Source organism: Mustela erminea, chromosome 18 (assembly GCF_009829155.1).
Source record: "Mustela erminea isolate mMusErm1 chromosome 18, mMusErm1.Pri, whole genome shotgun sequence".
Classification (NCBI taxonomy): domain Eukaryota; kingdom Metazoa; phylum Chordata; class Mammalia; order Carnivora; family Mustelidae; genus Mustela; species Mustela erminea.
Window position 1 is genome coordinate 542,161 of NC_045631.1, and position 24,143 is coordinate 566,303.

Genomic DNA, 24,143 nt, shown 5'->3' on the forward strand with positions numbered 1-24,143 from the left:
ACTCTGAGTCCAGTCATGGCTAGCAGCTCAGGAGGAAGAGAGGCCCGTCTAGCGAGGGTCTTGGGGTTCCTCTCCCCAGCTCTGTGTCCTGGTGCCAGGGCTGCCTCTGGGCTCCCCCTCTTCCATCTGTGAAATGGAAGCAGAGCCAAGGGTGTAGGAGGCATCATTGGGCTCCTGGAGACGGGCCCAGACGGAGGCGCTGGTGCAGGCCTTGTGTACCGCCGGAGAGTGGCTGTTGGGAGAGGAGGCTCTGCCCCAACTTCCCTGAGACCCGGTTTTCTTTGCCTCTGACCCAGCCTGTCATGGATGGGGCGCTGGAACTGGGGCAGGGTAGGGGCTGCGGAGGAGAGGCAGAGCCCTGCCCTGGGGGAGCCCTTTCCTGGCGAAGAAGCCGTGGCTGTGGCCCATGGCAACTGCTCCTCAGCACAAACCCAGGAGGGCCCATCGGCCTGGCAGGACACCTGAGCTGGGGGTGGGATGGGGTGGGGGGTGCTGCCAGTCTGGGCTTCTGGCTACGGTCAGCCTGGCTGAGTCTGTCCGGGGCTGACAGATGGGGAGGCAGAGGCCCAGGGCCTTGTCCAGGGTCACTTCGCTGGGTGGAAGCCAGGTCAGGCTCCCCGCTTTGTGGCTATCTTTGTGGATAGAGATGGTCCACATCTCGGGGGGCCTCATCCCCTTGGGTGGCCCGGCTGCGGCCACGTCAGCGGTAACTTCTGCCGGGTACGGTGTCCCAGGGCCACATTCCAGAGGGCCTGTCTGGCAGGCCAGCAGGCAGGTGAGCGGCCGGGCTGGCCTGGACCGCCAGGGCCAAATGACTCACCGCCAGTGCCTGTCTCCACACCTTCCGGCTGCGCTCTGGGCCTGTCAGTGGACATGCCTTGAACACGCTACTTGGTCTGGGACCCAGGGCATTACTGGCCAGCTCTGCCTCTGTTTCCTGCTTTGTGAGGAGTGGGAGGGCTGCAGGTTATGGTCAGAGAGGAGGGGCTCCCATCCTTCCCCGGATAGGAAGGGGCTTGGGTTTCTGCCTGGGTATGGGGGCCTGAAGCCCTGCGGCAGAGGGGATGAGAGCAAGGGAGGTGACGAGGGCCCTGGCTGGGTCCTCAGGCTCCCTGTGTGGCCCTGACTGTCCCCATCTTCCCAGCCCAGCTTCCTGTTTCTGGCTGTGTCAGACCTGCTGTGTCACCTAAGGCAGAGCCTGACCCTCTCTGAGCCTGAGTGCACCGTTGGTGGTTCTGTCCCTCCTTTTCTGTGGTTAGGGTCTTGCTCCCAAGGGTAGTGTGAGGCACGTGGTCCCTGCTGCCTGCCGCCCCTGCTACCAGCTCTGCCTGTGCCCTCCTTCCCCAGGACAACCAGGCCAGTTCCTCAGTGGCTGCTAACAGCTGAGCCCAGTCTCCCCTGGGGGGTCTCCGTGGTGCCTTGGCCTCCTTCCGGAAGGCTTCCCAGCTTCCAACCACAGCCTTCAGCACACCTGCCCCATTTCAAGGGGCCGACCTTAGTCATCTGCATTGGGGGCTGGCCAAGGTGTGGCCAGGTGCCAGGGGTGGTTAGATCCATTCCCACCTCAACCCGCGGGTTCTTTTAGGCTGGGGGCCCTGGTGGGTTCGGATGACCCTGCTGAGGCCTGGGTCCTCGTGCTGGGGCCAGTGAGGTGCTTCTCCCCACCACAGCATACAGCAGGCTGTGGGCCCTGCGTGAATGGGAAGGATGGGGGGACGTGGTCCGGGGCGGGGGGCCCATCTGCCCCCACCCCCAGCCCTGGCGGAGTGGTCTCATTGCCCCATGTGGGGCAGAATGGCTTCTGTATGTTCGGGAGGTGACTCTTGGGTCTCCTCTGCAGGCTGGTCCTGGGCCACACGGTGAGAGCCTGGCCCTCTCCTGGTGGCGGGGAGGCTGGTGACAGGAGCCCTGAGGGTAGCTGGGTGAGGGGCAGAGCACCTACACTGTTGCAGAAGTGAGCAGCATGGAAGCTGAAAGGGCGTCCCCTCACAGGGGTCCCTCCGCTGCCCTGGGGCCTGGACTGGGGCCGTGTCCTGCCACCGGCGAGCTCTGTGTGCTCCTCACGGTCCCGTCACCGTCCTGCGCGGGTTTGCCCAACAGGCTCCCGGGAAGCAAGGAGCACAGGCTGTGTCTGGGACGCTGCCGTTGCCGGGTCACTCGCTGTTTCCAGCAATCATGTGGGCAGTTGGTATGGAGGTGGAAAGGGGCGTTAGGTGAGGTGAGGGACACTGGCCGGTCCCTGCCTGGCCCGGCAGCCTCTGCCCCACGTTCCCTTCTGAATGTCCATCTAGTGTCTGAGAGGTGGGAGCCGCCATGGGTCTCAGCCGCTAAGTCTTTATCTCCCCCTACGCCCCGGCCTCATCCAGGGTCTGTGGGTCAGTTTAAGTGTGGCCCTGGTGGTCTCGGGAGAGTCCCTGAGCCGGGCCAGGGGCAGGGGTGGGGGCGTGTCAGGGAAGGAGTGGCTGTGCAGAGCCCCCAAATTACTAAGGCCAAATCGGTTCCAGGAAAGCTGGCCCCAAATGATAGACTAGAACCTCGGGACAGAGGCCAGGCCGCCTGTCCCTGCCCACTCTGGGCACAGAGACTTGGTGGGATTGGGGAGGGCCCTGAGCAAGGGGGTTTGGGCGGTGGGGGGGTGCTCCTTCCTAGCACCCGAGGGAAGGGGCTGCTGCAGCTGCAGGGTCTTTAGGGTCACATGCTTGGGGTTTGGGTCCTCTAGGGAGGAGGTGGGGCTTCTCCGCGGGGCTGACCCTGAAGTCCCTTCCTGCCTTGTCAGCCAGGGGCTGGGGGCCTCGGCCTCATGGTCCCTGTAGAGAGCACTGCCGAGCTGTTCTGACAGAATGCCCCAGATCTATCCGGTGACGTGGGGGTAGTGGTCAGCGGACCTGGGTGTGTATATGACAAGTGTGGAGGCTGCAGGGATGGGGGGTCCTGGGGAGCTGTCTGAGGGGCAGTCCGAGGCTCAGAGCACAGGCCAGATGCTCCCGGAAGTCCCTCAGTTCCTCCCCAGGGGATGGGCAGGATGTGGCCCCACGGAAGCTCTGGAGGCAGGTTAGAAGCGACTGCGCATGAAAGTGGGTCCGGCTCAGGGACAGCCTTGGCCAGTCCCCTCGGGCTGGGGGCGGGGTGGGGGGGGCGGTGCCCACAGGGCCCGCCTGTGGCTCGCAGCTTTAGCCTTCCAGAGCCAGGTCAGCGTAGCCAGGCCCTCGGGCTCCTGTAATTACCGGGGCGGGAGCTCTGGCTGAGCCTTGGAGTGGCAGTGATCCTCCCAGAGCAGCCACTCTGAGCTCTCCACAGGGGACCCAGTCCTTCTGAGACGGACCAGCCAGTGGCAGGCGTGGCCCATCCCTTCCCAGCCCCAGCCCCTGTCTTTCCTGCCATCTGCCCCTTTTTGGAGAAAAGAACCGTGAGGGGGGACTTCGCCCTGCTCTTTGGTCATGGCCGAGGCTCCCGTCCCTGAGGACATTTCGTAACTTACTGATGACCTATTGTGTGCCAGGCTATGTTCTAAGCACTTTGTACTGATTAATGCATGGAAGCCTCACAACCAGGTGACTCAGATCTTAGAATTAAGACCTATCACCGAGGAGGATACAGACACAGAGAGGTTAAGTAACTTGCCTGAGGTCACACAGCAGGATAAGTGGAGAAGCCAAGATTTTAACCCAGATGGTCGGCCTCTGGAGGCCGTGCTCTTGGGAATTCGGCTAAGCTGTCTGCTGCTCTGAAAAAGGCAGGGTGAATGTGGGGTGTGGGCATCTGTGTTTGGGGGCATGCCCAGCCCTGGCTGACAAGGTGGGAAGGGACCTCAGGGTCATGTGGTCCCAGACTTGCATCTGAGGCTGGTCTGGGCTGGGGGCTCCTGAGGTCAGTGTGATTTCCTCTTCTACCTTGGTCTTGGGGAGGCCTCCATGATTGCAGCAGGTTAGGAACTGGATCTGGCTTCTCTGCGGTCTCCTGAGGACCAGCAGTGTGTGTGTGTGGGGGTGACACTGTGAAAATCTGTGACCAGGTCCGGCGCCAACTCTTCAACAAGAGCATCAGAGGAGGGAGTCGGGGGCAATTGGGAGACATGACCTTGGGTCTGGGCCCTGGACACGGGTGGAAGCGCCCCCCACCCCCACCCCAGGAGGAGGGCCCAGCTGTCGTCAAGGCTCAGAGGCCTGAAGGCTGGGACGTGCATCTCACAGGGGTGGCACGAGGCAGCGGTCACCCTCAGTTAACCCAGGGAGCACCGTGGGGGTAGCGTTACTGATACTGGGGTCGGCCAGTGAACGGAGAGGAACTGGTGGGTGACTCTGCTCTCGCCAGAGCTGGCAGCTGCCGGGCCTCAGTGTCTGCTCCTGAGCCCGGGACTCAGGCGGAGATGGACAGTGCAGGCGAGGTCAGGCTGCAGAAGGGTGCTGGAGCCCCTGGAGGAGGCCGGGTACAGAAGAAGGGGGACTCTCGGGGGTCACTCATGGGGCTGCAGGGGGATGGGACTCTGGTCTGGGGAGCGCCATGGGCCACTATGGATGGGGAGGAGGTTGGGGCCAAGCCACCAGGAAGGCTGGTTTCAGGGGAGAAATGGAGAAGAGGACACTGAGTTGGGGGCAGGGGGACTCTTATACCAACTCAGCTATGAAGGAGGGAGAGGGAGGAGCGGCTGGCAGAGGGAGCAAGTCAGGACAGTTTCCACCACCAGGACAAGATTAGGGGCTTCCGAGCAGGAGGCAGAAGGGAGGCCCAGGCCAGGGGTGCCCCAGGGCAGCGTCCCCAGGGGGCAGGAGGGACGGTTGGCTTTGGATGAGAGGCGAGACCCTTGGTGCTTGGGAGGAGTGTAACTGGGAGTCAGTGGGTGAGCACATTTCCTTGGGCCAGGGAGGAGGCCCCTGTGCAATGATCCTGACTGTGGGTCGAGAGGCTGGACTGGCAGCTGTGGCTGTGTGGTGGCTGGGGGCTCCACTTGGCACGCCCCAGGCTGGTACAGGGGCTTGGCCTGGGCTAAGGAGGCTGCTCCTGGGCGGGAGGCCCGTCCTGTGACCCCACCAAACCTCAGCCTCCAGGAAAGAGGCTAAAAATAAGGCTGTGGTGGGAAGAAGGGAGGGGTGTGTGGGCCCGAGCCAGGCTGGGGCCCAGAGGAAAATCCGAGACAACCAGCGGGCTGCTGTGACACATGCTTCCCGAGCCAGCGGCCAGCAGATCTCACCCGCCTGTGGCCGTAGCCCCTTCCTGGCCACTAAGAGGGAAAATGGCCCCTTAAAGCTTCCATGAGGCCCTGTTCCCAGGGAGGGTTCTTCCTGGAGCTCAGGCTGTGGACATAAGCCCAGGCCCTGGGGTGCTGGGCTCCTTTGTCTTGGGCTCTGGCCGCCCAGGAGTTCCAGGATGTCCGTCTAGATGTGGAAAAGTGTTCTTCCTCCTTCCCAGGAGCCCTGTGCATCAGAGGTGGTCAGGGGAGGCTTCCTGGAGGCAGAGGCAAACTCTGGGACTTGAAGAGCTGAAGGGGTGAGGCATGGTTAGTCAGGGGGCTAGGCAGGACGTGCCCCAGGGAAGATGCAGGAGTGTTTTGATTTGCTGGGGACATATGCCGTCTTCATGACGACCATCTTGCTATGGCCTGCCTCCCCCAGGGCGGCCCCCTGCCCTTGTCTTGCAGGGGCCCAGGGAGAGGCCTACCCTCCTGCGACCCCCCCACTGCACCTGTACGTAAGCACACGGAACCTGTGACATGTCTCCTCTGGGGGCTGCAGATGACCTGTCACCCCCCCACCCCACAGCTCTGCAGCAGCTCCTGCTGGAGGGGGCCATGGAGAGTCCACTCACCCACTGTCTCTGTCCACAACTGGGGGGCCGATGAGAGCAAGGCACATGCAGAGGCCGAAGGACACGCTTTCATGTTTGCTAACAGACCTGGTGTGTCTCCTCTCCGACCCTTACATGCCGGGTGACTCATGTGACATGCAGCACGGGGTCGAAAATCCTAGGTAGCCTCGGGTTGGAAGAAGCACGTCCAGAGCCTCTCACGGGGCTCAGACCTTAGTGGCGACCACACCTGGTGGCCCTTAGCTCCTAGCAGCGGCGAACCCAGAGAGTGCGTATCCATGTCCATAGGCGCCTTCCCCATAGAACTCGCTAATCCGAGCGTGACGAGGGCTAAAGCAAAAACGGCAGGGGCACCTGACTTATTGAGGGTGACGGGAGGGGAGAAACCGGGAAGACTTCCCAACGGAAGAGGCGCCTGAACTAGTCTTGAAGGAGTGGCCGGAACAGTACCGTCCCCAGGGTGGATGGGGATGGGTGGGCGGTCAGGGTGCCGCAGAGAGCCTGGGGGCTGCAGCATGGCATGGGGGCGCTGGTATTCCGAGGAGTGTGGCTGGCGTGAGGTTGGAGGGGCTGAACCTGCAGCCTGTAGCCTGGTGAAGGCCAGGGTCCTTGTCTGGGGCACTGGGGAGCCATGGGAGAGGCTGGCGGCTTGAGAGAGGGTGGGCAATGGAGGGCCCGGCTCAGGAGTGGGCACGGACAGTCTGTGGGGCTGGGAGGTGAGCGCAGGTGGTTCCCTGAGGTGGGGCCCCTGGGTAGCCCCGCCGTCCACAGGCCCCAGACAGGCCCCCGGCCTCCGCCTTCGGGGCATGGCCACAGCCCGCCTTGGTTATTAAGTCATTAACTGGGCCTCACACAGCCTCTTCATTACGGGTAATTATGGCAAATCCACTCAACGTTCACAAGGAGGTGGCCAGTGTTTCCCGGCTGTCAGGCCGCATCCCAGGAAATGACTCTTGGGGGGACAGCCGCCAGTGGGCGCCTCCGGCAGGCCCGGGGCTGTGGCTCTGCCCACGTCGCTGCTGTGTGACTTGGGGCGCGGGGCTGAGCTCCACCTGCTTCAGTTTCCCTGTTTGTCTGGGGGTGGGGGAGAGTCCCGGCCTCGTGGGCCGGGCTTGTAGGGTCGTGTGGGCCCTGAACTGGGAAACCGGTTATGGTGCGGAGGTGGGCTCCGTCGTCCTCACTATCATTGCGACGAGGGCCGGGGGTCCCCCGCAGGCAGGCCCCGTCATCTCCTTGGCATGGGGGGCTTCTCCTCCTCTCTCCCCGTCCCTTCTCCGTGCACATGTGCGGGGGCTCAGCCCCCTGTGGTCCTCTGTGAGAAGCAGGGCTGGGGGTCTCCTGGCTCTGGAACCCAGTGGAGCTCTGGGAGAGGGAGCGGTGTGAAGGAGCTGGCTGGCCCGTGCGGCCGTGGCTGTCTGCCCATGGTTGCTGCTGACGTTAGCTCTCCTGCTTGTGCCGCTGCTCCGCCGCTCGCCCCGCGACAGGCCGAGTCCTCGTGGGAGAGTAGAGATGGCTGGGACTTGGGAGAAGGGCCGGCAAGGCCTCGAGGGGTCTCCTTCCCCCCAGGAAGCCTGGAGCCCCGCCTGCTTCCCTCGGCACCTCAGCTCTAGTATCAGGAGAGTGGGGGTGCTGGTAATCACCTCGGGGACAGCCGGGCGGGCGTGTGCACGTGCAGGGGAGCGGGTGTGAGCATGGCCTGCGACCCCTCTGCCTGCTCCTCGGCTGTAAGACCTCCTTAGTGACTGTTGGGGGCTTTGTGGCCTCCCCTGAGGGCAGGGCCACAGGCAGGCGGGAGTTCCAGGCCAGCAGGTGGGAGCCGGGTTGGGGACAGAGGGCCGGGTGTGGCTCGAGGGGAGAGGGGAGGCCAGACGTGACCCGTAAGCACCCTCTGTCTTCCCCTCACAGGCGTCCTTCTGGACATCCAGCAGCACTTTGGGGTCAAGGACCGTGGCGCCGGCTTGCTCCAGTCAGGTGAGGCCCGCCGCCCCCCCACCAGGCCCGGCACACCTGCTGGGCCCTTCTCTGCTGGCCTCTCCCTGACTCGAGGGAAGGGACGTGTGTCCACATCTCATGGCCGAGGCTCCTAGAAGACAGCTTCCCCGAGCCTCTCCCTCTTTCTTGTAAAACAGACAAAGAACAGTCTGAGGGGTCAGTGGGGGACAGACAGGGGTGTGGTCCAGGTCCGGGGCCCTGGAGGTGACCCTTCCTTTGAGGTCTGGGACCTCCTCAGGAGCCGGTGGTCCAGGGCCTACCCTGAGGCTGCTGGAGGGACTTCATTAGGTTGCTGTGCAGGACGGTGTCAGGGAAGCCTTGGTGACCATGTCTCCGCAGCACACCCCCTCCCTCCCCACTCCACCCACCCCCGGCTGCTTCCATTGCCCATTGGGCTGGGAATCCTCTCCCAGATGTAAAAGCAGGAAATCCCCTTGGCCGGTCCCAGGCAAGGGCCTGAGAGCCTGGGTCCCGGGTGAGTTCTGGGCCTGATGTCCTCTGCCCCCTGGGCTAGGGCAGTGTGGCAGGCCGTGAGCCGTTGTCCCTGCCTATCTGCCCCTTGCGGCTGGGCCCATGTGTCCTTTGCCCCTGCCTGACCCACCCAGTGCCTGAAGCTGGCCGTGTGGCTGTGGGCCCAGTTCATTTGGCTCCGGTTCTCTTTGGCCCTGGAGTCGTGGTCAGATGTGTGGGAGGAAGTCCGTGGTGTGCATTCCAGAGTGTGAACCCCTTGCCCGGCCCAGGCTCCCCGGGGAGGGCGGGGTGGAGGGAGCTGGCCCTGTCCAGGAACCTGCCTGACCTGTCTTGGTGGCATTCCAGGGAGGGCTGTGCCAGGCCTCCGTGGCCTCCATGAGCCCCCAGAGCATCACCACTCAGCCAAGCCCTGCAGCCTGGGCCCGTTCCCAGGTAGGGTCCTCGGGGCACAAAGGGAGGGCCTGGTGGTTATCGGGCTCGGCTCGACAGACGGCTGAGTGAGCTGGCGCAGGGGCAAGGCTGTGGGGTCCGACACCCTAAGCGCAGCCAGTCCCCACCACTGCCCCCAGCACTGCGCTGAGGACATGAGGCCACACCCATCCCCTGGCCCTTCCCTCTGGCCAGGCCTCCCAGCGGGGCCAGAGCCAGTCAGCCACCCCCAGGACAGGCGCAGCCCACCTCCCGGGCTCTGAGCACACAGTAACCACCACACAGCCTGGAAGGGAGCATTTCGGCTGGATGTAGTGGGGGTGGGGCTGGGAAGGCAGGAGACAGCCCGGCGTGCCAGCCACCCCCCCCCCCCCCCCCGCCCCACCGCTCTTTGGCCCCTGATTCCCGGGGACCAGGCTGAGTCTCCTCCCCTCCTGGCCTTGGCCTTGCAGACCGACCAGGAGCCAGGTCTGCCCTGGCTCCCTGCACTCAAGCCCCACCGGTGTGGTTGAGGCCCACACAGCCTCCTGGGGAGGGCCTGTTGCCTTGTGTCCTCAGCCACCTCCCTGGCCCCCGGGGACCTGGTGGGAGGGCGACAAACAGCCAGCAGCGTCCTTGTCTCTGGCTGCTCCTCCTAGAAGCTCTCTTTGCAGCTTTATGTCCCCGACGAAGGGGCAGAGGCCGAGAGTAGTCACGAGGACTTGCGGGCCTGGGATGGGGACCCTGTGTGTGCCACACTCTCCAAGCGTGGAGGGCACACGGGTGTCCGCTGGCTCGTCCCCAGCGTCTGAGCTTCTGTCATCCCTGTTCTCTGGGTGGTGGTCTCTCAGAGTCCTGTACCCCCATGACCTTTGCCTTAACACTCGACCCCCAGTGCGACCGGGCAGGCCCCCGGAGCCTAGAAGCCAGGCAAGCTAGACCAGGATGTGACTCAGTGGGCAACCAGGCCAATCAGCTAACAGGCCTGGGCCCCAGGCACCTGTCTCTTCCCTGAGCCCCTGATAAGGTCAGAGCCGGGTGGAGGCGCCCAGATCAAAGGGCGAGGCTGCAAGCAGAGTCTGCTGCTTGTCTGTGGGCCCCAGGGGCTGCTGTGCTCGGAGACAGGGTGGGGGGAGCTGGGGGTCAGGCCTGGGCCTGCCCCTGCCTTTTCCCCGGGTCCCAATCTTGAGAGCCAGCTTGGGAAGAGCCTGCTTTTGGCCATCCCCAGGCAGAGGGCTGCCAGGTGGGAGCCGGGCCCCGATTCCCGGGAGGAGCAGCAGCTCAGCCTCTGTGATTACAGCTCATGCCACCCTGGGAAACCAGGAGCCTGCACCTGAGGGGCAGCTGCTGCCCAGCCCAGCCCACTGCTGGCCAGGCCCTGGGCTGGGCTCTGCCCCAGGCTCTGTCCCTGCTTTCCAGTGGGAACAGAAAACATATCCAGTCGCCACCAGGCATAGGGAGTCCTTGGGGACTGGGAGTGGGATGGGGACTGAGCAAGGGGGAAGCTAGCTCTGCCTGGGGGGAGGTGGGCAGGACTTCCCAGAGGAGGGGACATGCAAGTGGGGCTCGGGGTGTGGGAAGTCCAGTCACCCTCCTTCCCCCTCTCTGAGCTGATGAAATACACCCAGGAAACGTTTACCTTACGTAGCTGAGCCTGAAAACCCAAGCGAGCAGGGGGATTCCCAGGGCCAACGAAGAGACCTGGACCCGAAAACAGGGTGGGCGCTGGTGTGGAAGCCAAGTGGGCCAGAGCACCCGGCGACCAGGATCTGTTGCCAGAGCTTGTGACCGTGTTTTTAGTGTGAACATTTTATGATGAAGAATTTTAAATACACATCAAAAGCAGGGAGAGCGGCGCCAGGAAGCTCCACAGAGCTCTCGCCCAGATGCACGGGACAGTCTGCCAGTCCAGGACCCAGGCTCCAGGGTTCCCCGGCTCTGAGGATCGGCCCATGCAGCCTCAGCTCCCGGTGTCACGTGGGTGACCTGGTCTCCCCCCAGAGCCCAGGGCAAGCTCCCTGATGTCTGGCTGCACCCTCAGGCCAGTGGCAGTTTGTCTGTGAGGGCACACATCTGTAGGCCAGAGGGGTCCAGGCCCTTCCACACGTAGGAACCCCCAGAGGCAGACCTAGCTGCTCCCAGGGGAAGGCCCCGTGACTCAGGGCCTGTGTGGGACACAGATGGCAGTACCCACCAAGGACAGAGTCAAACAGAAAATGGGCAGATTCCCGGGAGGAGCAGCAGCTCAGCCTCTGTGGAGGCGCCACAAGGAGGCGGCCAGCTGAGGCTGGAAAATGGGGAAACTGATCTCTGAGCAACATACAGGCACTAGGTCTGCCTTCAGGGCTTCCAAGCTGCGTGAGCTCCGTTTCTAAGAGTCAAACTTAAAAGACTGGGCGAGCAATTTAGTGAGAAGGAACAGGGAGCTCCTTCCAAGACTCAGCTCAAAATTCTGGAAGTGAGAAGGTAGGCACTGAAATTTAACACTGGAGCAATTAGACCCAGTCAAAGAGAGAATTAGCAAATCAGAAGATGGGTCTCTGTAAGGCAGCCAGTGGGGGCAGGGGAGCGGGCTTCAGGCTTCAGGCTCTAGGCACTGGACTGTGGGGGAGCAGAGGGAGGGAAGGCTGGGTAGAGGGCAGGGTCACGTCGCAAAAGGAATCTGGCTCTCGTCCTGGGATGGTGGGGGGCCAGAGAAGGCTTTGGGATAGGCAGGTCCCTGTCTGATGGAGGCATCGGGATGTTCTCTCTGGGGCTCAGTGTGGGGGTGGATGGGAGAGGGGAGGCAGCCCAGGGATGTGGTCGGAGTGGTCACGAGGATGTTCCAGGATGGGGTCGGGGCCGAGGGGGGATGGGGGACAGAGGAAGAGCCAGCTCAGACTGAAACCAGACAGCAGCTCTGCCTTGGGGCCATCTCCTTCTGGCCTTTTACCCTCCCCACTTCATCCAGCGAGGCTGCCCCTGGCCCCGTCTTTTCCCAGGGAGGCCCAAGAACCCATCTTCCTGAGGCCTGAGGGGCCAGCCCAGGGTGTCTGTCCTTAGCGGTGGGAGGGAGGAGTGGTTCCCATTCTTTCCGCAGGAAGTCTGCACGGTGATAGGGCCGGGCTGTCCTGGGTCCTCCCCATCGTCCGGCTTCCTGGGCCTCCGTCCACCACGTCCTGTGGGCAGAGTCCGCCTGAGTGACTTCCCTGCCCACAGGAGAAGGAGGATGGCAAGTCTCCCCAAATAACAGTTAGGCCAGATTTGGACTTTGTAAAAATAGCCTCCTTCAGCTGAGGCTGCGGTGGGGGCTGGACCCAAGCTCCAGGGCCACTGTGGGGAAGCCCAGGGTCCCCCAGCCCAGATCTCAGCTGTTCCGGCCCGAGGACCATCTTCTGGGGGTCAGCAGGGCCGAGCGCACCCTGAGAAGGGTTCGGCAGCCCCACGGGTGGGGTCAGAGGGGCTCTGAATCCTCAGCGGCGTGGTCCCGGGCTCTGGGCGTGGGCCCGCAGAGAAGGTCAGGGGCCTGGGCAGCCGCTCCCCAAGCTCTCCCTGGCCCTGCATGGCGGGGGCACCACCCATCCCACAGAGAGCCTCCAGGCCCCCTCTGGCCTGGCTGCCTGCCCGCGGGCCCCATTGTCCTGGTCCTGTGGGCTCAGCACACGTGAGTTGCTGAGGGCTTCCCCACACCCGGACCACAGGATGTCCTCGTGTGGGAACTGCTGGGAAAGCCGTCCCACAGACCGGGTGGGGCCGCCTGGCTGCGCAGAAAGCTCTCCTCCAGCGAAGGTGGTGGGGCGGGGGGTGGTGGGCAGGGGACGCTCCTGGCCCGGCTGGCTTCACCCCCAGCCCGTGGCCGCTGGCCAGAAGCCTCTGCACACCCGCCAGGGACCAGGTCCTCTGCCAGTCCTCCTGCCAGGCGCGGTTTTCTTCCTCTCCCTGCCTGGTTGTGTTCGGAACCCCACACCGCCCTGCGAAGTCCCTGAGGGCCCGGACGGGTTCCCTCTCTTGTCTGTCCCGAGCAGAGGGGAGGGCTGCAGAGACAGATGGATCTGTTCCTCCTGATCCCGGACACCCTTGTCCCCGAGGATGCAGGCTCAGGAGGGTCACTGTGTCCTTTTGGGCGAGTTCCTCCTCCTGTCAGTGACCCAGCTCTATAACAGGGTGACACGGTGGAGCTTGGCTGGGGCTGGGTCGTGAGGACAGACTGTGTCTGGGTGGCCATCCTCTCAGACGGGCCAGCAGATAGCCTGAAGTCCTCTCTGTGGCAGGCAGTGGGTGGGGATGGCCTGGGGCAGCTCTCCCCTTGGGTCTGTCCACTCTCTCCTCAAAGGGGAAGAGCAAACAAGCCATGGTTGTCCACGGGCTCCTCCAGCACCTTCCCCTGCTCTGGCCTGGCCCACCTTCCTGCAGTCCCCCTTCCCTGTGCTGGGGTCTGTAGTGTGATTTAGAGCGAGGACCCTGGAGTTAGACAAATGGGATTTAACCTCTGGCTTGGCCGCCCAGAGAGCTGTATGACCTCACTCCTTTTGGCCTCTGTACCTTCCTGTGGGGTGAAGAGACGAGTGTGGGGCAGTGAGGTGACTGGTGTTTAGGTCCAAGGTGTGTGCTCGGGCTGCCAATGGGAAGTGAGGTTCTTGGTAATGGGAAGCACCCCGCCACCTTCACCTTCCTGCGGTATTGCTCCTAAGACTGGTGGTGTAAGAATAGTCTTGATTTTAAGTATTATCATCCCGGTAAACTCCTATGCACCCTTCAGAGCCCTGCTCTGGTGTTACCACCTCCACAAAGCTTCTCTTCACGATCCTTGCCCTCCTTGCTGGTTTCCAAACAGGGCAACCCATGGACAGGGGTCACTCTTGATCTGATTCTTTTTGCCTACCCCCCTCCCCCCACGGCCCCCAGTGCAGACAGGCACAGAGGGAATGGTTCCTTCTCCTTCCCTAATACATGTGAGTCCTGACGAGGCCCACATCCTGGTCTGATCTCAGGCAGGTCCTGGGAGGCAGGCCCAGCAGGAAAATTCTTTTTCTAGATATGAGGAAGTAATTTCTGTGTTGACTAACCTAAACAAGGGCCCAGTGTTGACCAAGGCTGCGGGCCCTGTGCAGGGTGTGGCATCAGGCTCCTCAGGTGCTGTCTTACCTTGTACTCTGAGCAACCCTGGAGTTGCCGTTTTATCTTTGTTTTACAGAAGAGGAGTCTGGCATGTGAGAGGCTGTTGTTAGAGTTTCAGGAATTGTGTGAGCCGGTGGTTGCACACAGCCATCAGGAGCCACTAAATCGTGCAGACCCAGGGTTCAACATCCTGTGTTCAGAAGCGATGTAGCAAATACCCAGATCCCTCCCTCCCTCCCCGCTTTGCAGCCTCCTGCGGTCCTGGTGTTGGTGAGGCTGTGGCCTGCCCTTGCCCCCGCTCAGCGGAAGGAAGCGTGTGGCGCACGCCACCCCCTGACTCCGGCAGCCTGAGGTCAGCCGTGGTGGGCGTCTCTGCACCACGCCAGCTGGCAAACCCCACCCGTCGGGGTCCCCTGCCACACCCCCACTGTTTTGGAAAGCCATCAGTATAGCCCTGAACAGAGAGGTGGAGGCCTGCCCACGGTCACCCAGCTGGGAAGGAACGGCGGACTCTGGGCCCAGGGAGGGTCTCTGGTGCCCAGACCCGTGGCCCTCAGTGCTGGCTCTGTCCCCAGCAGCCACAGGCTCACCATCCTGCTCACCAGATGAGAGGGACACTGTCCCCCTCCTCCAACCCAGCCCTCTCCCTGTGATCTCCCCATCCCTCCTTCCCGCCCCCCTCTTTCTCTTCTTCCCGCCTGCCTCTGCCCAGATCAGGTCTGAGGGAGACACCAAGCCTGCTTGCACATTCGGCCTGGTGGTCAGAGCCCGGCCAACTGGCCACCTCCTCTGCCCACCCCTGGCCTTTGTCTGGCCATCTGCCCATTAGCTGTGGGATGCTCTTCCAGGGGAGGTGTGGGGGAGCAGCCTTGATCCCTGGCCCTTAGGGTCTATGCTGCTTGGCTGGGCCTCTTCGTCCCACCTGGGGCCCCAAGGCCCCACCTGGCACCGGCAGTGGCATCCCCACGGAGCCCTTGGAGACGCCGCTGCTCTCTTGTTCTAGAAGAGTAAAACCAGGTCACATCACCACCCTGCTCAGCATCCCCCAGTGTTTTCCTTCTCAGCCGTGGAAACCACAGTCACCACAGTGGGTCGTGAGGTCCTGCTCCATCTGGCCTCTCCGCCCCCTGCAACCCATCCCTCTGCTCCAGCCACTCTGGCCTCTCCACTGTTCTTCAGATGTATGAAGCATACTTCTGCCCCAGGGCCTTTGCACTCGCTGTTCTTGCCCCAGTATTTACAGGATTTGTTTTCTGACCTCCTCCAGGTCTGTGCTGAAGTGTCACCTTCTCTGACCCTTCTGTTTAAAGTCATAGCATCTGCTTTGTCTCTCAGACACATACTTCCCATCTCCTGTTTCTGCCCTGTTACCCTCCTTGGCACTTGTCACCGTCTGACACACCAGTTTTTGTTTGATCTTGGGTTTCTCCTGCTGAAGAGGGCAGGAATTTTTGTCCGTTTCGTTGAACGGACGGACGAGTGAATGAGCAAAGGCTGTGTTTACGGAGGTTAGGGAAGCGTCGACAGCCCGCTGGGAGTGAGAGTGGGAGACCAGGGCTCTGGACCCACTTATACCCTGTTTTTTTACCTTGGGCAGGTTCCTTCCCCTCTCTGACCCTCTTTCCCAAGGCTAATAATGGGAGCAATGTGGGAGGTGCAAGGAGCAGACTCTGGAATCGGGATCAAAGCGCACGGGACTTTGGCTGCCAGTAGGGCCCTGGGCACGTCTTGTTTCCCACCTCTGCGAGGTGCATCGGGCTGGGGCACACCCATGATGCCAGGTGGTGAGCTCCCGGCACGGCTCCTGGCACGTACCACACTCAACAAATCGATCCTCGCTGTTTGGCGAGTTCCGCGAGGGCTGCCCGCCGGACAAGCCGGGCCTATGGCAAAGTGGGTGGGGCTCTAGGACCCCCCCACCCCAGCCCTCCTGGGCCCCTGGTCCTGGCCGAGGGCTGCCCCTGGACCCTGGGCTCAGCGGGTGGCGTGGGGAGCCGGCTGCAGCCACGAGGACCCCATCACGCTCTCCCTCTCCCGCGCAGTGTTCATCTGCAGCTTCATGGTGGCTGCCCCCGTCTTCGGCTACCTGGGGGACCGCTTCAACAGGAAGGTGATTCTCAGCTGTGGCATCTTCTTCTGGTCCGCGGTCACCTTCTCCAGCTCCTTCATCCCCCAGCAGGTGAGGCCTGTCGGGCTTCCTTCCCGGCGTCCCCGCAGTCCTGCCGCACCCCGCTCCCTCCAGGGCCGCCACCTCTCATTGACTGTCCTCTTCCGGACTGGGGTGGCAGCCTCTGCTGGAGTCCCAGGTGTCTGTCTTCCAAGCGCAGTGGGCTGAGGGGTCTCGGGTACTTTTGTAAGCAGGTCATGCAGACAGGGACGGCCTTCCCTGTGCTGGCCGGAGCTGGGGGACCTGGAGCCCTGCGTGGCCTCCTCTTTCCGAGCTGCCTCTGATTCAGGGAGGAGGTAAGGGACAGCAGAACTTCCAGTCTAGGAGTCAGGGCCCTCTGGTTCTAGTCCGAGCTCTGCCATCATCCTGCTGTGTGATTCCAGGTGAGTCACTGTGCCTCTCTGTGCCTTGCACAGTTCCCTTTTTTTTTTTTAAAGTGAACTCTGTGCCCAAGTTGGGGCTCGAACTCATGACCCTGAGGCCAGGAAATGTGTGCTCTACTAACTGACCCTCCAGGCATCCCGTACATAGTTTGCTTTGTCCAGTAACCAGCTGACTGCTCGGGTCGGAGTTCTAGGGTGTCCTGCATCACCTCCACATAAGAAAGATGTCTCTCCATCAGCCACCATGGTCCTGGGTCTGAATGTCCCGACTCTGGTCCCTTCAGCCCTGTGACCTGGAGAGCCTCATTTCTGCATCTGTGGAACAGAAGGAATTCTCACCTTGAAGTGTCACTGCGCCCAGAGCCCGGAGCATGGCGGGTTCAACAAACCGTAGTTTCTGTTCTCTCTTCCGCGAGGGAGACACGCTGCTCTGAGAGGGATTGAGTTCCCGTCACTAGGCGTGTTCCAGCAGAGGAAGGACACGAGTGTGGCGGTTACCATGGGGGAGGACAGAGGAAGGAGAGAACCAGGGTCTGTCTTCCAGGAGCTTTCAGCCTTGGGCATAAAGAAGACCCTTTCCCTGTCCTCAGGAGCATGCAGGCTGGGCATGGGAAGATGGGGTGGGACCCCCCCATTCACAGACTTCATGATGTGCAAAGGGCTGAGAGTTCTCACCGAAGAGACAGCGGTTTCTGGAAATCCATGGGGCCAGGGAAAGCTTCCTGGAGGAGGTGGCATTTGAGCTGGAAAGGCAGGCAAGGAGGTGAGGCTTTTTGTTGGGTGGGACAGGCAGAGGGCACAAACCCACGGCAGCAGTAATGGTGCAGTGTGGGTGGGTCCCCAAACGAGGAGAGTGTTTTGGCCGGAAAGGAAGGCAGGGACCAGGTCATAGAGAACCTCGGATGCCTCGTTAGAGGGTCTGGTCTCCATCCTGAGGGCAGGGGTGAGTCATAGGGACACGGACCAGGAAGAGGCTGGAGAAGAGGCAGAAATCCAGCTGGTTTGAGGTACAACTTCTTGGAGGAGGATCAGGTGCTGGTGGGCTCTGGGTCATGATCAAAAATGGGGCCTGGACCAGATGCCTCCTGGGGTCCTTTGGGCCCTGCCCTGCCCCGGCCAGGGCACTGGTCCTCTGACCTGCTGTGCCACTTCTGGGATGAAGCCGTGAGTCTGGGACCGCCGTGCTGGCAGCTCTGGGGGTGCAGGAGGATGGGCAGAGACGGACGGATGGGTCACCCCAGTTTGTGGACTCACTGCACGCCCGGCCCGAGCCCCATGGGGGTCCTCCATGGCGTTGGCAGTGTGATTCTGAAGATGATTTGGCACAAGAAATGCCCAGGAACAGCCAAAAACCTGGTGAGAAGTGACCGTGGAAGGGCCTCGCCCCATCGGTCCCCACGGTGCATTCCCCTAACCCACACAGCAGGCAGACAGAGACGCCCTTCCCGTGGGGGCCCAGGCTTGGAGATAGGTGCACCACACGTGGCTAGGGCAACACTGCCAGTCCATCTGGATGGAAGGGAGACCATCTCGCAGAATCAGTCCAGACAGATGAAAATGGAGTGGAAAGCAAAGTATAAAAGTCCAGGGCTACACATCCGTGGGAGAAGACCAAAGAACCCGGCAGGACCATGGGCAGAGGGTGGAGAAGGCCGCGACTCCGGGAGGAGCCAGTGCTGGACTCCCGTCCCTGGGGAAATACAAATCCCAGCGACAATGAGATGCTGTTTCACACCCCTCCAATGGGCAGCGGTTGGGAAGGCCGCCGCTACCAAGTGTGATCAAAGCTGCTACGGGCGCGGTGACGAGGCCCCTCTGGAGAGCAAAGCGCCAGGATTCCGCAGAGCCTGCCACGTGCGCCCCAGCCGCCCTGCGTGCCCGGGAGAGCAACCTCGGCCTGTGGACACGGCACGGCATGGCGCTTGTGAGGGGCTGGAGCAGGAGGGGGACATGCAGGGCGAAGCAGGCGCGTTCCCGCAGAGAGACTCGGCGGTGGGACCGTGAAGCGCGTCTGTGTTCAGCCGTGCGAACGGGCTTCTGGAATGCGTGATGGAGGGCAAGGCGAAGTGTGGGGCAGGGGCATGGACGGACACTTCGGGGTGTGCGTTCTGAACGCACACGGGGGACACCGTTTGGTGTCCGGTGCATGGGGATGAGGTGGCGCCGTGTCACGGGTTTCTGGGGGGGTGTGGGATGACCCCTGCGCTCCCGTGCAAAGGACAATGAGGAAATCTGAGATCCAGCAGACGGCGCATTAAGGGGGGCACTGTCATCGTCTCGGATGGCGCAGGCCTTCCCTAGCGAGGTGTGCAGTCTAGAGGCCAGCAGGGGCCATCGCTGGGCCGGAGAGCGTCGGGTCACACAGACCCTACAATCAGAGTAGAAGGAAGGTGACAAACGACGCTCGTCATGTATGTCGTCAAGGGTCCAAACGCACGATCCCTAAATGCTCGTAGAAATCAGGACAAGACAGCCAGCCAGCAGCAAAGTAGACGAAGGCACTGGGCAGCGGAGCCCTGGAGAGAGGGTCTGTGCCAAGGGTGTGGCGGACACAGAGACGGAGGCGAGGCATGGGGCTGGACGGGCGTCCGGTGCTGCAGGGGGCGGGCCCGGATGGAGACGGGCAGATGGAGGGAGGGAAGCGGGAGACCCGGAGGAGGGCAGCGTGTGGGCAAGGCCGGCTGGATGGGTGGTCAGGGTGGGGCCGGGGAAAGATGACCGGGCCGGGTTCTCAGGCTCTGGGCAGCTGGGGGGACGGAGGGGTTGGGTCCACATCAAAGGGGAGGACCCCTGGCAGCTGGCATGGCCCCTCCCTGCCCGGCCCAGCTGGGCTTCGCTCTCGCTCTTTGATGTGTGTGTGGGGGTTGTTGAGCATGGAGCCCACCGGCTGTCTGGCCTGGGGGTGAGGGAGGCCGTGTGGCTCCCGAGGTGGGGCAGGGCCCAGGCAGGAGGTCTTGCCCTTGAGGGGAGGCAGGGCAGACTCCAGGGGTACGTCTGGGCCACACGCATGGCCGTCTCCCTGCAGCCATCCTGGCCAGAGCAGCTGGGGCCTGGTTCAGCCCCTGCCCGCTGCCCCGACCTGGACACTGAGGGGAGCCCATGTTGTCTGCCCTCCCGCAGCACTTCTGGCTGCTGGTCCTGTCCCGGGGGCTGGTGGGCCTGGGAGAAGCCAGCTACTCCACCATCGCGCCCACCATCATAGGCGACCTCTTCACCAAGAACACGCGCACACTCATGCTGTCCGTCTTCTACTTCGCCATCCCGCTGGGCAGGTGAGGGCCCTCTCCCCGAGGCCAGGGCTCCATGACCCGGCCATGTGGTGGCCGTCCTTGGGCTACGCCAGCAGGGGGCCGGGGTGGGGGGCGGACGCTGCCTCACACACCGGTGGGCACCCCTGCCCCACTGCGGTCTGACCGCGCCGTCTCCTCTGCAGCGGCCTGGGTTACATCACGGGCTCCAGCGTCAAGCAGGCTGCCGGAGACTGGCACTGGGCCCTGCGGGTAAGGACACCACTGACCAGCCCCTGCCCAGGGTTCCCAGGGACTCGCCTCCCGAGACCAGTGTACTGGGGGCGTTGGGGAGCCGGGCTGGTTCGGACAGGATGAGGGACGGCCTCCCGTGTGTCTAATGCTCCGGGTCTGCAAGGGTGCATCCTGTTCCGGCCCAGCCCCGGGTTAGCGGGGGCCCAGGCGACCTCTGTGTGGGGGCCCCCGGGGTCTGGAGCCCCTTCCTGCCCCGAGCGAGGGTTCAGGCGAGTCTGCCAAGGCCCCAGGACGGCGCGATCAGAGGAAACAGAGATGCCCCGTCCCGCGGAGGAACGGAAGCTTAAGACAAAGTGTTTTTTCCTCAAAAGCAGGAAGGAAGCAGCCTCCGTGGAATTTCTTGATGGGGCGCGTGTGGTGGGGGTGGGGACGGGCCTATCCAGCGGGTGAGGGGGCGGGTGTCCCAGAGGCTCTGCTCCCGACCTCGGATGCCCTCGGGGATGATGGCGTGGGCTCCTCCCGATCAGCAGCAGGAACCTCCCTGGGCCCTGGGCCCCCACCCTCTTCGTGGTTCCAGAGTCGGTCCCTCTGTGCGTCGGTCCTCGTTCTGTCCACCATCTGTCTTTCTGTCTTCCGCCTGTTAACTCATCCCGCAGTCTGTGCGTTCTCCGTCCATCCGTCCTCCTCCTCCCCTGGACAGCAGAGCAGGAGCCCCCGGGGAGCTCTGCCGAGAGATGATGCCCCAGAGGCCTGGGGTCCCAGCTTGTGCTCCCGCCCCACCAGGTGTCCCCCATCGTGGGCATGATCACAGGCACGCTCATCCTCATCCTGGTCCCAGCCACCAAGAGAGGCCACGCTGACCCGCTCGGGGGGCAGGTCAGGGTGCACAGCTCGTGGCTCCGTGACATGAAGGCCCTGATCCGCAAGTGAGTGCAGCCGGGAGGGGTCTAGGTGGGCGGAGGACCCTCCCTGCCAGGCTGCCCACGGGCCAGTGCTCCTCACCCCTGCAGCGGGGACAGGCTCGGGGGCCTTGCTCGGTGGCCTCGCTCAGTGCCGCTGCCCCTGCCTGCCCCTCTCCAGCCGCAGCTACGTCTTCTCCTCCCTGGCCACGTCGGCCGTGTCCTTCGCCACAGGAGCCCTGGGCATGTGGATCCCATTGTACCTGCACCGTGCTCAGGTCGTGCAGAAGACGGCGGAGACGTGCGGCAGCCCGCCGTGCGGGGCCAGGGACAGGTGGGGCCGGCCTGGGACACGGGTGGCGTTCCCCCTGCCCCGGCTCGCCCCCTCCCCCCACTGACCCCGGCCCCCTGCCCTCTGTTCCCGCAGCCTCATCTTCGGGGCCATCACCTGCTTCACCGGCTTTCTGGGAGTGCTCACGGGGGCGGGAGCCACGCGCTGGTGCCGCCTGCGGACCCAGAGGGCCGACCCGCTGGTGTGTGCGGTGGGCATGCTGGGCTCCGCCATCTTCATCTGCCTCATCTTTGTGGCGGCCAAGAGCAGCATCGTGGGCGCCTACGTGAGTGCAGCGGGGGGCGCCCGCGTTGGGGGCGGGGGCTGGGGCGAGGGTGTGGGACGTGCAGTCTGGCTCACGGGGCTCCTCCCTACGGGGAGGCCCTTGTCAGCTGCCTGCACTTCCCCCTCCTCTGTCCGGGGCCCTGGGCGTCTTTTCGAGCTGCCAGCCTGCCTTGAGGTCCCTCTGTATTCTGCAGACTCCTGTGAGCCTGAGTGCCCAGACATGGAGGCCCCAGGGAGGGGTGGGAAGCCTGGGGGGCTCCCTGCCAGCCTGCAGGTGGAGGGCCCTGATAGCCGCTGTGGTCTCTCCTGGACAGATCTGCATCTTTGTTGGGGAGACACTGCTCTTTTCTAACTGGGCCATCACCGCGGACATCCTGATGGTGAGGCCAGCCGGGGTTCCCTTGTGCCAAGCCAGGCTTCTGGACCTCTGGGGCAGCTGGAGGGGGTGGTGAAGAGGTCGGAGGCTGGCAGGCCTATGGGGGGTGGACAGAAGGCCAGGCAAACTGGGGAGGTGGGCCTGGAGGCAGGGAGGGGACCAGGCTTCGGGGCCTGAGAGCTGAGCCCTGGGCAAGCAGAGGGATAGGCTGGGGCTGGATGGGGAGAGGGGTGTTGGCAGGCTCTGTGCGGCCGGGAGGCTGGCACTGCCAGGCTGGCCTGAGGGGGTGCTGCCTGCCAGCGTGCACCCCCCACCCGGTCCAAGCTTTCAGGGCCCGGCTCTCCCAACCCAGCCTCTGGGTACCAGGGGCGCCTGCCTGAGAGCCCGCGGCTGGGCTGGGCGGACAGAGGCGGTGTTCACAGGCCAACAATGGGAGCCCGACCAGCCAGCCAGGGACAAAGGGCCGTCTGAGCAGCGGCAGGGGCCATGTCCCTGGGAGGAACCGGGAGGGGGTGTGGCCCCGATAACTGGCAGCAGGCACTGTGGGGGGCGACTTGGGGGGACATCCTCCCTGTTCAGGGCCAGGAGGGGCTGGGAGAAGGGAGCACAGGGCCTGCTGTAGGGAGAGTGGGAGCCAGCAGGCCAGGCCTCCCTGGGAGGCAGGAGAGGGATGTCACTTGGGGTCTGGGCCACACTATGGGACAGCCCAGAGAATCAGAGTCAGCCTGCCGTGGGGGGCTCCTACTGGCTTTTCTCCTCCAGGAAGCCCACCCTGCTTCACTGGGGGGCCATCCGTGGGTGGGAGTGTGGGGGGGTCTGACTCAGCCCTGGGCTCACATGGAGCCAGGCCAGTGGCTGGGGCTAGAGTGAAGGGAGGAGTGATTCTGTGGTGCTGGGCGGGACTCCTGTGCCTGCCTCTGCCCCCTGGGGGCAGCCCCAGCTGCTGGCAGGGTTTGGGTCCCAGGGAAATCCTGTCCCATTTTATTGTCACAGCCACATGACTGATCACTGCTGGAAATGGGGCCATGCAGTCCCATCGGATCCAGCTGCCCCTCCCCCAGCCCTGAAAGGAGGGGCCCCGTGGGCTGCCCCCCCACCACTGCTCTGAGGCTTCGGAGGACCTGCCTAGCCTGGGAGGCTCCTGGCTCTGGGGGCAGTGGAGAATCGGGGGTGAGGGCCTCCCCAGGCAGGCCAGCCTGGGCCTTGCCACATCCTCGTGGAGGGGAACCAGCACGGTCTTCAGCTTATGGGTTCCAGTCCCAGCGCTGCCGCAGCCATGTTGTCCATGTGCCGGGCCTCCGTTTCCTGTGACCCCCGCACAGGTTCCCAGCCACATGCCCGGGGCAGAACCTCAGGCAGCCTGCCCCCGGGGACCCCAGGGACGAGGCCGGTAGCTGTGCCCTCTGGCATCTGACCCGCGGCCTCTTTGCAGTATGTGGTCATCCCCACGAGACGAGCCACGGCTGTCGCCCTGCAGAGCTTCACCTCCCACCTGCTGGGGGACGCCGGGAGCCCCTACCTCATCGGCTTTGTGAGTACTGGTGGCTGGGGGCGGCCTCATGGGGTGGGAGGCGCCCCCTGACCTGCTCCCGCCCCCACAGATCTCGGACCAGATCCGCCAGAGCACCAAGGACTCCCCGCTCTGGGAGTTCCTGAGCCTGGGCTACGCGCTCATGCTCTGCCCCTTCGTGGTGGTCCTGGGCGGCATGTTCTTCCTCGCCACGGCCCTTTTCTTCCTCGGCGACCGCGCCAAGGCTGAGCAGCAGTGAGTGTGCGGGGTCGGGCACCTGCTGGTGGGGGGCACATAGGGTCCCCTTGTGGCCCAGGCTTGTGGGAGGGGGACAGCTGGTCCATGCATGTCGCCTGGCCACCCAGGCTTTCAGGAGGGTCCCTTGGCCGCCCAGGCTTGCAGGGCTGGAGGCTTGGTTGGGGACAGCTGGCACATGTGGGTCCCCTGCCTGCCCAGGCTTGCTGGAGTGGGACAGTTAGCAGGTCCCCTGGTTGCCCAGGATTGCCGGATGGACCCGTCTGCCCAGCCCGCAGGAGGGGCTGTGGACAGCTCGCACGCCCAGGTTGGGGACAGGCTTTCAGGGAGAGGAGCTGAGGTTAGCCCGCCTCCTCCTCTTGTTTTCTGACTTCTTTCTTCTCTCCTCTTTGCTCCTCTATCTCCTCTCCCCACCCTTGGGCTCTCCCACCTTCCCCTGGGGCTGACGAGGTCCCTGCCCGGCACGTCCGGCCAGCCGGCCCCCGAGATGCGATGTGCCAGAGCAGTGCCCGGGCCCGGCCGCCGCTGATCCACCACCTTGACCCCCGCCCGTCTCTCCCCCAGGGTGAACCAGCTGGTGATGCCGCCTGCATCTGTCAAAGTCTGAGGCCGTGAGTGCAGGCGGGCTGAACAGCTCCTGGCAGGAAGGGAGGGGTGGGGGTCCAGGGGAATGTTCCAGAAGCAG

The 24,143-nt window shown here is 63.6% G+C and overlaps 1 protein-coding gene across 6 annotated transcripts in view; it reads left to right on the forward strand.

Moving 5' to 3' along the window:
* Positions 1-24,143, forward strand: part of SPNS2 (sphingolipid transporter 2) — a 35,351-nt gene that overhangs the window by 9,603 nt on the left and 1,605 nt on the right. For 2 of the 6 annotated variants that reach the window (XM_032322719.1, XM_032322720.1), the window contains exons 2-12: positions 7,708-7,773; positions 15,813-15,949; positions 19,441-19,592; positions 19,754-19,820; positions 20,586-20,728; positions 20,883-21,035; positions 21,129-21,318; positions 21,632-21,697; positions 23,126-23,224; positions 23,295-23,458; positions 23,878-24,069. In XM_032322719.1, coding sequence (XP_032178610.1) covers positions 7,708-7,773; positions 15,813-15,949; positions 19,441-19,592; positions 19,754-19,820; positions 20,586-20,728; positions 20,883-21,035; positions 21,129-21,318; positions 21,632-21,697; positions 23,126-23,224; positions 23,295-23,458; positions 23,878-24,069 — 1,429 coding nt within the window. Of the gene's footprint in view, positions 1-7,707; positions 7,774-15,812; positions 15,950-16,239; positions 16,321-19,440; positions 19,593-19,753; positions 19,821-20,585; positions 20,729-20,882; positions 21,036-21,128; positions 21,319-21,631; positions 21,698-23,125; positions 23,225-23,294; positions 23,459-23,659; positions 23,799-23,877; positions 24,070-24,143 lie in introns of those variants that run through there. The other 4 variants (XM_032322718.1, XR_004280870.1, XM_032322722.1 and 1 more) reach the window with 4 other exon arrangements.